The sequence below is a fragment of the Podarcis tiliguerta genome (assembly GCF_965153285.1).
Source record: "Podarcis tiliguerta genome assembly, chromosome: 2".
NCBI lineage: Eukaryota > Metazoa > Chordata > Lepidosauria > Squamata > Lacertidae > Podarcis > Podarcis tiliguerta.
The window spans coordinates 5,520,280-5,531,332 of NC_139535.1; the positions used below are offsets into that span (position 1 = coordinate 5,520,280).

Sequence of the window (11,053 nt, forward strand, 5' to 3'; positions counted from 1 at the left end):
ACATGAGCACCGAATCAAAGACTTTATCAATGAAAATACTTTATTGCTGCCCCGTCATAAATGTAGCTCTGTCCCTTTCTGCCCTTCGCCCCTGAGTGTTGAAGCATATCCAACGTTCATCGTGGTTCCCGGCTGCTCACTTCTTGGCTTCGGCGTACTGGTGGAGCAGATCGCTGACATCGGTGCGCCCGACCCGGATCCAGCCGTCTTCCTTCATGTGATACACTGCGCGGGGCGACAGAGAGGTACCACCACATCAGTGGGGTTGTGCAAAATGAAAGCAGGCTCTCACCAAACAAGGGGGACATGGGGCTGGGACTGCAGAATGAGGGTGGGGGGCACTTACTGTTCACCACACCGCCTGAGTAGGCATCACGGTGGGTGGCGTACGAGATGGCCTTTCTGCCGAGTTCGTAGGCCTCCTCCACGCTGAGATCGGGGCGATGGCCGCTGTCCAGGATCCCATAGGCATAGCAGTTCCCGCTTCCCGTGGAAAAGAGGGGGCCGCCCAGGCGTACCCCGTTATCGTCTATGTAGTAAAGTCCAGGTCCCTAGAAAAAGAGGAAGAACTGGCCTCTTTTGCCTCTGATCGCGGCCGCTTCCACCCAAGTCCCCTGCCCGGCTGATCTCGCACCCACTCCCCACCCGCTCATTCCCACCCCACTCCTCGAAAGTCACAAAGTTGTTGCTCTCTCTCAGGCCCTCATTCTGGCAGCACTTCCCATGTGCCCCCCAAGACCCACACTAAACTCCCTCCACTAAACCTCTCTTGAAAATGTGCCCTGGGTGAATTCCTGGCGGTATGATAAATATTTATCACCCTCGTATACACCATACAGGCAAAACCTCCTCCCCCAAAGAATCCTGGGAACATTAGTTTACTGACCCCCACAGAACAGATAATCAGAGACCTTTGTGGGCCTCCTTGACGAGAGGTCCGGAGGGTGGCAACACAAGAACAGGGCCTTCTCTGCAGTGGCTCCCTGCCTGTGGAATGCTCTCCCCAGGGAGGCTCGCCTGGCACCTTCATTTCATGTCTTCAGGCACCAGGTGAAAATGTTCCTCTATAACCAGGCCTTTGGCTGATTCTATGGCCTTTTAAATATGTTTGTGGGATGGCGGGTTTGTTCTTGCTTTTATTATGTGCTTTGTGTTCTCATTTGGTATTTTTATGTTGTGAACTGCCCTGTGATGTTTAGATGAAGGGTGAAATACATTTTACACATCACTTGGGAAGACGGGCGAACTAATGCCAGTGTACTGGAAGAAGCAAAGATCCCCAGTGTTGAAGCAATGATTCTTCAACATCATCCAACTTCGTTGGACTGGTCATGTTGTGCGGATGCCTGATTATTGTCTTCCAAAGTAACTACAGTGGTGCCTCTGGTTAAGAACTTAATTCGTTCTGGAGGTCTGTTCTTAACCTGAAACTGTCTGAAACTGTTCTTAACCTGAAGCACCACTTTAGCTAATGGGGCCTCCTGCTGCCACCGCACGATTTCTGTTCTCATCCTGAAGCAAAGTTCTTAACCCGAGGTACTATTTATGGGTTAGCGGAGTCTGTAACCTGAAGCGTATGTAACCCGAGGTGCCACTGTACTATATTCCAAACATAAAAATGGAAAGTGTAATGCTGGTGGTCAACAAAAGAGGTGTAAAGACTCTCTCAAGGCAAATCTTTAAAAATGTAGTATAAACACCGACAACTGGGAAACACTGGCCTGCGAGCGCTCCAGTTGGAGAACAGCCTTTACCAAAGGTGCCATGGACTTTGAAGACACTCGAACTCAGGACGCAAGGGAGAAACGTGCTAAGAGGAAGGCACTTTTGGCAAACCCTCACCGTGATCAACTCCTGCCCAGAAACCTATATCCCCACTGTGGAAGGACGTGTGGATCCAGAATTGGCCTCCACAGTCACTTACAGAGTGATTGTTAAAACCGTGTTTATGGAAGACAATCTTACTCGGCTACAAGGGATCGCCAAAGAAGAAGAAGTTCAGATGAAGGGCGGAATGCAAATTAAACCAACAAATAAATAAACTATGGTTCCCAGAACCTTTGCAAACTACAATTCCTAGGATTCTGGGGGGTGGGGTGGGCTGGCTTTAAATGTGCAGTGTGTATTCAGGCAGGACCTGTCTGGCAATGAATGAGGAGGAATCCTAGAATCGCTCTTCCAACCAGACTTCCTCTCTCATCAGGATACCCAGCAGCCCCTCCTTTGACTCCCCCCAACTCCGCCTCCCCCCCAATTGCCCCCCTCCTCGCGGTCACGTTGCTGGTACCTTCTTGTCCCAGCCGCACAGCATGCTCCCCACAGACAGCCCCATCCCCTTGTACTCAACAAGCATGTTGGCCAGCAGTTTGGAAGCAGCCGAGATGCTGATTCGCTCCTTGTTGCGTAAGTAGTACAACCTGCCGGAAGAAAAAATAATAATGATATATTAATACTCCGCCCATCTAGCTGGGTTTCCCCAGCCACTCTGGGTGGCTCCCAACAGAATATTAAACATCGAACATTAAAAACTTCCCTAAACAGGTCTGCCTTCAGATGTCTTCTAAAAGTCAAAAAGTTGTTCATCTCCTTGACATGTGATGGGAGGGTGTTCCATAGGGCAAGCGCCACCACCGAGAAGGCCCTGTGCCTGGTTCCCTGTAACCTCACTTCTCGCAGTGAGGGAACTGCCAGAAGGCCCTCAAAGCTGGACCTCTGTGTCCAGGCAGAACAATGGGGTGGAGATGCTCCTTCAGGTATACTGGACCGAGGCTGTTTTAAAGGTCAGCACCAACATTTTGAGGAAGGAAGGAAGGGGAGAGGTAAAGAGAGGTAGGAGGAAAAGGAAAGGCAGAGTCGCTCTCTCCTCTTCTTTTTCATAACTCCATCACCCCTGCCGTTTTCAGACGGGCCAATGACCCATCTTGAGGCCTCCCAAGTAAAACTGTGGTGGCTGAGCTCCCATGTTGGGGCTTCACTATCCTTCTGGAATCTTCCGTCTATTCAGCCAGATCCAGACTGGGCTCAAATTATAATATACGGGGTGGGAGCCACCGAGAGGAGGTCTGGCGCAGTAATCTTTTGCTGTGACCTGCTGAGCTACCATTTCTAGAAGAGGGGTGGTGGTGTCAGAAGAAGAACAGCATGACACATTATTCCAGATCCTAGCTTGTGCTTCCCAAAGGGGAAGACCGGAAGGATCCTGCCTCGCTGCTCAAGTTCGCTACACTACACGTGACTTTTAGGAAGCAAAAGCAACAGTCGATACATATCAGAGCAATACTTTTATCAGGCCCACCAAAATATTCACAATAAAAGCATACCAGCTTTCGGGGTCTCCAGAACACTTCATCTGGCTAGATGAAGAATTCTGCAGAACTCTCAGACCTGCAAAACTGTTTTGTGCCATTTTGGTTGGCCTAATAAAAGGCATTACCTTTGAATGGATATTGGAGCTTTCTTATGGTCAGCCCGGCTGCCTTTACACGACCACACACTCAATAATTCTTTCGTTTTTTCATTGCCCTGACCTGCATATTTGTGAGATGGGGAAAATACCTGCAGAAGATGGAGGTTTACTGAGTTTAGCTGAGATTCCTGCGTTGCAGGGGGTTGGACTAGATTGCCCCTCAGGGCAGTGGCGTAGCGTGGGTTGTCAGCACCCGGGGCAAGGCAAGTAATTTGCACCCCCTAACCCGGGGCAAGGCAAGTAATTTGCGCCCCCCCCCCCGCTGCACTGTCCCTCCCCCAGATAGTCCCTCGCTCTCTCTCCGCACCGCACCGCACGCCTGGCACCCCCCCCCCTCCACAGTGGGCGGTGACCCGGCGGCTCGGATCGGATTCGCACAGCCAGCACTGCAGAGAGAGAGAGTGAGTGAGCCAGGTAGGGGCAGAGAGCTGCGAGTGCGAGCGCGCGCCCCCCCCAGATGTTGCGCCCGGTGAGGCCGGCCCCCCCTGCACCCCCCACGCTACGCCACTGCCTCAGGGTCCCTTCCAACTCTACAAATCTCTGATTCTAGGTACCTACCTGCAGTGTTTGGCCAGGAGTCGCTCCCAGTACTGGCAATCTGCAGCACTCCCAGACATGGTGCCCAACAAGTAGGGGTTGATCTCAATGACTTTGTTGAACACCTTTTCACCTGTGGGGAAGAGAATTGTTTGTGGGGGGTTCAAGCCAGCGGTGGGGAGCCTCTGTCCCCCATAGTCTAGGCCCAGGTCAGCCAGGCCTCCTCCATTTAATCTGTGATGCCATTTCAACTGTCTATGTCTCTGTGGTTACTCACTGATGTAGCTGCCGGCCGATGCCCGGGAATCGGTGGCAACGATGACGCCATGCTGGAAAGTGAAGGCCATGGTGGTGGTACCGTGCTCTAGCTCAATCCGCTGCCCGTTGCTGCCGCTGCCCTCGCAGTGGGTCAGCAGGAACTCAGAAGGCTGGGGGGGGGGGGGGAGGAAGTAAGGCACGGAAATGCTTAATGCTTTGAAATCTCTTTTCTTTGCCACCCGAAGCCACTTTTGAGACTTCTGTAATACACAGCAACAATAAATAATCCCAATGTTTGGGTGCTTCCTTTCCTCCTAGGAAGACGGCCACAAAACACTCCCCTACCCAAACTGATATCAAGCTGAGCTTCTATAAAGAAGGGGACAAATGTACAGTATATTTGAAAGACCATTGTCAACACTTGAACTCTTTGGCAGGTTTTAACTACCGTATTTTTTGCTCCATAAGACTCACTTTTCCCCTCCTAAAAAGTAAGGGGAAATGTGTGTGAGTCTTATGGAGTGAATGCAGGCTGCACAGCTATCCCAGAATCCAGAACAGCAAGAGGGATCGCTGCTTTCGCTGCACAGCAATCCCTCTTGCGATTCTGGCTTCTGGGATTCAGAATATTTTTTTTCCTGTTCTCCTTCTCCAAAAACTAGGTGTGTCTTATGGTCTGGTGCGTCTTATAGAGCGAAAAATACGGTAACTCTTGCAATGATGCATAGATATAATGGAGGGTTGTAAATTAGATGGACTTATTATATGCAGTTTAAAAAGTTACTTAAAGAACCCACAGAGGGGAGGAGGGAAGTCCTGAGATTCGGAAGAATCTTGTGCTTTTTTTACCGTATGTGATTATAATTGTGACTGGAGTTGTAAAATCAAACAAAAAACATCAAAAACCCCAAAACAAAACAATCTGGTATCGAGCTGGCAGTGGTGGATTTGGGGCTCTCAAATTTCAGCGGTGTCCTGTGCGATGCCAAATTTCGGTGCCGCCACCCACCTCCCGCCCTCTGTCCTAAGTCACTGCGGCACTTGCTGTGGGGGCCTCTCGGCTCGGCACCCCATCCCATTTCGAGTGACACATGTCAATCTTCCTCACAGATCTTTCAAGTGCTGGTGGAGGCCGGTGAGCAGCATTCTGCACATGCTCACGGGCAGCGTCATTCTCAACAGGCAGGCGTTTTAAAAGTAGTTACCTTTGCAAAAGACAAGATCGCAAATCATAAAATAAATCCCCAGAATTACAGCAAAGTATCATAAGTAAGATATAAAAGAAAGCCAGGCATTGCAGGAGGCTGACCTGGAGCCTGAGGCAGAAGCAGTCACAAAAGCTCCCTATCTGTCTCCTTTTGGGTCTTCTGAATTTTCATATAACAATTGGAAATGGGGCATTATTATTATTATTATTATTATTATTATTATTATTATTATTATTTTTCCCCCCCGCCCTCTCCGGCTAAACTGGGCTCAGAGCGGCTAACATCAAATGTATAACACATTAACATAAAATCAGACAATTAATTAAAATACATCCTAAAATCCAATCAGGATCAGAATAAAATCCAACCAGAAGGCAACCCGCAGATTATGCCACTAGCCAGAGGGACAGCCCATTTTCCCAAAGAAAAGGGGGATTCCCCACCCTTCCTTGCTAGACCCAGGTGGTTACATCCGAAGGAATGCACTACTGATATGCAGCTTAAACCCGATTTCATCAGTTTGGAGTTGTTTTAGGGTCGCTGCTTTTAAAGAGCTGTCATCCCACCAGCGCTTTCTTGAAAGTTAACACAAATCAAGCAAGGAGAAAGTTCAGGGAGGCGCGCATGGGTCCAGAGACAGATGCTACAACAGTACTGAACAAATGCAAAAACACAGCAGCCTCTGGTGGGTTGGGAAAACAAATGACAGAGGGCAGGGGAGGGAGCCCCCTTTAGGGAAGTTTTTAATGTTTGATGCTGCATTTTTAATATTTTGTTGGAAGCTGCCCAGAGCGGCTGGGAAACGCCGCCGGATGGGTGAGGTATAAACAAGAGCAACAATTTCCAGACCCTAACATGTAGGTCAAAGCGGGGGCCCAATCTGCGCCTTCCGGAATACAGATACATATTTTCCTGCTTCTGTCACCGCCCAGCAGAGGGCGGCGGGCAGGGATCGCTGGCTGGCGTTGGAAAGGCACTGCTGCGCCTAGCCGCAGTGGCCCTCCCGCCTCTTCTTCGCCCCTTTCCCCATCTCACCTGCCTCCCGGGGGGCACGGCGATCTGGGGCTTCTCTACCCCGAAGGCGTAATGCCCGGGTGCCCCCGGCCGCGGGGTGGCGGCTCCTCCCAGCGGGTTCCAGTCCCAGGCGCCGCGCTCCAGCCTGCAAACGTCGAGGAGCGCCATCGCCGCTTCGCCTCTTTTCTTCTCGGTGAAAGCGAAAGCGGCAGCGCCCGACCCGCGTTTCCTCTCCGTGTCTCGCCCGCCACCGCTCTGCTCCTCCCTCCCCGCCTCCCTCCGTGCGCCACGTCGGGGATGGGCAAGGGCGCGCTTGGAGAGGTCGGCGAAGGAGCAGGTTGCGCACGGTTGGGGAGAGGCGCGCACCGAGGGTGCCCTATCCAAACGGAGCCCACTCCACCCTCTTTGTTGGAGGGGGTGGGAGAATCTGGGGAAGGAAGTGGGGGGAAGCTGGGGGGGGGGAATCCAAAGGGAAGAACCCCCCCCCCACGGCAAGTTCCCTGCAGGGTTCTGTAAATTTTTGCCATGACCCTTTGGATATCTCCGGGCTCATTGCGCCGCAGCTCTGGTTTCAATTGCTTGCTTTTCTGTCTTACGTTATTTCACAGTGGTACCTCGGGTTATAGATGCTTCAGGTTACATACGCTTCGGGTTACAGACTACGCTAACCCAGAAATATTACCTCGGGTTAAGAACTTTGCTTCAGGATGAGAACAGAAATCGTGCTCCGGTGGTGCGGTGGCAGCGGGAGGCCCCATTAGCTAAAGTGGTGCTTCAGGTTAAGAACAGTTTCAGGTTAAGAACCCACCTCTAGAACGAATTAAGTACTTAACCCGAGGTACCACCGTAGTTGCTTTAGAAGATGATCATCAGGCATCCGCACAACATGACCAGTCCAACGAAATTGATGTTGAAGAATCATTGCTTCAACACTGGGGATCTTTGCTTCTTCCAGTACATTGATATTAGTTCACCTGTCTTCCCAAGTGATGTGTAAACATTTTCGGAGACACCATTGATGGAATATTTTGAGGAGTTGGAGATGGCGTTTATAAGTGGTCCATGTTTCACAAGCATATAGTAAGGTTGATAGTACAATAGCTTGAACCACAGTTCAAGAAGGACACTGACAAACTGGAACGTGTCCAGAGGAGGGCAACCAAAATGGTCAAAGGCCTGGAAACGATGCCTTATGAGGAACGGCTAAGGGAGCTGGGCATGTTTAGCCTGGAGAAGAGGAGGTTAAGGGGTGATATGATAGCCATGTTCCAATATATAAAAGGATGTCACATAGAGGAGGGAGAAAGGTTGTTTTCTGCTGCTCCAGAGAAGCGGACACGGAGCAATGGATCCAAACTACAAGAAAGAAGATTCCACCTAAACATTAGGAAGAACTTCCTGACAGTAAGAGCTGTTCGACAGTGGAATTTGCTGCCAAGGAGTGTGGTGGAGTCTCCTTCTTTGGAGGTCTTTAAGCAGAGGCTTGACAACCATATGTCAGGAGTGCTCTGATGGTGTTTCCTGCTTGGCAGGGGGTTGGACTCGATGGCCCTTGTGGTCTCTTCCAACTCTATGATTCTATAAGCATTTTGGTTTCCCTGTGAATGTCCCGGTCCTCAAACACTGCACTCCAGTCTTGGAGAAAGCCGCACTTGCAGAGCTCATGGCTATGTCCCCCCACCATGTGAAGCAGTAAATGCCTCTGCCAGTTGCTGGAGAGCTTGCAACTGGGGAGAGTGCTCTTCTTGCTTGCAGCCTTCCCACTGGTGTTAGAACTTGCAAGGGACCCCGAGGGTCATCTAGCCCAACCCCCTTGCAAGGCAGAAATCTCAGCTGAGGCATCCATGACAGACAGCCATTCGAACATCTGCTTTAAAACCTTTAAAAGGAAGGAGAACGTAAGAAGAGACTGCAAAAAAGCTGCAACTAAACGAATAATTATGGTGCTGGAGGAGACTCTTGAGAGTCCCATGGACTGCAAGAAAATCCAACCTCTCCATTCTGAAGGAAATCAGCCCTGAGTGCTCACTGGAAGGACAGATCCTGAAGCTGAGGCTCCAAGACTTTGGCCACCTCATGAGAACAGAAGACTCCCTGGAAAAGACCCTGATGTTGGGAAAGATGGAGGGCACAAGGAGAAGGGGACGACAGAGGACGAGATGGTGGGACACTGTTCTCGAAGAACATGAGTTTGACCAAACTGCAGGAGGCAGTGGAAGACAGGAGTGCCTGGCGTGCTCTGGTCCAGGGGGTCACGAAGAGTCGGACATGACTAAACAACAACAACAAACGAATAATTGTGGCAACCTGAGTTGGGTGCTACCTTCGTTCCCAATGCACTCCTGCAAGACTTGCAGTGCCGGATTTATGTATAAGCTAAACAAGCTATAGCTTAGGGCCCCACTCTCGTTGGGAGACCCCAAAAAAATTAAAGAAAAAAAAACTGGATGTACATTTTCAAATTATAAGATAAAAAACCAAATAAAATAAAACCTACATACAGCAACAGTGTTTTGTGTTGTGCTGGCTCCTATTTGTTATGTGCAAATGGCTTTAGATACCTATTAGGTCCATAAATTACCATATAGCATACCGGTATATTCAACACAAAAAACAGCGGCAATTTGTTGATGACAAAGGACAGCTGGACATATCAAGGGCCCATTACCTTCAGTCGTTTAGGGCCTCATCAAAACGAAATCCGGCCCTGTGCAGGAGTGTGCATTTGGTGAATCGGGGTCTCGCAGGCCCTGCAAGAGGGTGCGCTCTGGAATAGGGCACGGTACCCATCGCTGGGTTGGGAACAGACGTGACTTCAACAGCCGCAACTCCATTCTGATTTATTTATTTTTTAAATCTCCAGCATGCAGTTTCAATCACAGTAAAATGAAGAGCGGCTTCTTTTCATTCTGATCCTAATAAAAACTCTCTAGCCTTTATTATGCTCAGGGTTGCAGCCTGCAAATATAGGAGGTCTCGCTTGCTGGCAAAAAAAAAGTAAAGCGAGCACAGAATTCGTGAAACATTGTCAATAGCAGCTACAAATTGGTTGAAAAGCGAGCCACTGGTGCGCTGAACTGCTCCTTTCAACCGCTAGGCGGCGCTGGCTACACGCGCCGCGGCGGCCGGCAGGGGGAATCCCCGATGGTTCCAACCTTGCGTGACCGAATCTACCCAGCAACTGATGACGCACCCCATGCCTTCTTTAGCCATTGGTTCGGCGGGACACGACTAAGTTTATCAGCTGGGCGGTGTGCCAGGCGCTGTACTAGGAGGGGCGGGAGGAGAGGAAACCACACGGGCCGCTTCCTGCCTGTTAGATCGACGCGATAGAGGAAGAAGAGAAGCAGCAGATGGCCAGTGTTCTTGCCCTTCCCCCTTGCCTTCCTGATCAACCCACAAAGTCCACCTTCCAGGCCCCATAAAACCGCAGCTCTGCTGCAATTGCAATTATGTTAGATTCTGGACTTTTGCATTATTTCCCTGATTTCAAAAGCGGCCCCTGCTATTTCTGCAGAACGAGGCCCTGGATAGCTGGCCTCCCCGGCCCGGCCCTTAAAGCACCCGCTGTTTGCAAAGATCCGCTTTCCTAGGAAAGGGTTGCCAACTTGCTTCTTCAAGCGGGGCTCCTGTGCCTTTGGCTGCAGTGGAAAAACAAACAAAAAACCTCCTGCCAACTCTCCAGTCCTGGGAACAGCTGCACGAGGTGGATTCCTGCCCGTTGTGTAGCTCTTGAGGCAGGACGGGAAATTAGAGAGGAGGACAAGCCAAACTCTCGCTGAGCTGGAAGTTAATTATAGCCCTGGGGTTTTCCCCTGATGTCATGCTGCAAGTCTGGAGCCTGGTTAAGGAACGGGCAGGAAACACTTATGCACAGAGACACCACATCACACGGTGACCCTTCTAGACGCTGCTGGGCTCCAGCTCTGACCACTGGCCCTGCTGGCTTCTGTTGGGGGTTAGGAGTTCAGCATCATCTGGAGGGCCACAGCTGCCCTAACCCGGCTCTAATGATTTTTCCATGTTCTGTAGTCTTCTCGCTGATGTTCACCTTCCTGAACTCCGTCCTGGAAGTAAACTGGCTCTTTCCACTGGAAAAGAGGCAACCAAGAGGAGATAGCCATCTTCAAACAGTGGCGTAGCGTGGGTTGTCAGCACCCGGGGCAAGGCAAGTAATTTGCGCCCCCTAACCCGTGGATTTGCGCCCCCTAACCCTATCCCCCAGATGCTGCGCCCGGTGCGGCCGGCCCCCCTGCACCCCCCACGCTACGCCACTGTCTTCAAATAACTGAAGGCTGTCACATGGAAGAGGGAGCAAGCTTGTTTTCTCCTGCTCTGGAGGTAGGACTCAACCCAAGGGCTTCACGTTACCAGAATGGAGATTCCGACTCAACATTAGGAAGGGCTTTCTGACAGGAAGAGCTGTCTGACAGTGGAACGGTCTCCCTTGGGAGGTTGTGGACTCTAATTTCCTGGAGGTTTTAAAGCAGAGGTTGGCTGGCCATCTGTCCTGGATGCTTTAGCTGTGATTCCTGCATTGCAGGGGGGTGGACTAGATGACCTCAGGGCT

The 11,053-nt window shown here is 50.7% G+C and overlaps 1 protein-coding gene across 1 annotated transcript; it reads right to left on the bottom strand.

The window, feature by feature from the left end:
* Positions 1 to 22: 22 nt before the first annotated feature.
* PSMB8 (proteasome 20S subunit beta 8) lies at positions 23 to 6,690 on the bottom strand. The gene is made up of 6 exons (XM_083426627.1): positions 6,505 to 6,690; positions 4,281 to 4,431; positions 4,025 to 4,136; positions 2,288 to 2,417; positions 347 to 551; positions 23 to 225 (listed from the first exon to the last, which is right to left on the bottom strand). Exons 1-6 carry the CDS (start codon positions 6,649 to 6,651, stop codon positions 137 to 139), a joined length of 834 nt encoding a protein of 277 aa, XP_083282753.1. The 5' UTR covers positions 6,652 to 6,690; the 3' UTR covers positions 23 to 136.
* Between the last annotated feature and the right edge of the window lie 4,363 nt (positions 6,691 to 11,053).

What these genes read in the sequence shown, in the direction of transcription:
- PSMB8 (XM_083426627.1), bottom strand. Translation starts at nt 6,651, where the DNA reads ATGGCGCTCCTCGACGTTTGCAGGCTGGAGCGCGGCGCCTGGGACTGG. An exon ending in ATCGGCCGGCAGCTACATCA is followed by an intron (nt 4,137 to 4,280) that starts GTGAGTAACCAC and finishes TCTTCCCCACAG; the next exon opens with GTGAAAAGGTGTTCAACAAA. An exon ending in CTCCTGGCCAAACACTGCAG is followed by an intron (nt 2,418 to 4,024) that starts GTAGGTACCTAG and finishes TTCTTCCGGCAG; the next exon opens with GTTGTACTACTTACGCAACA.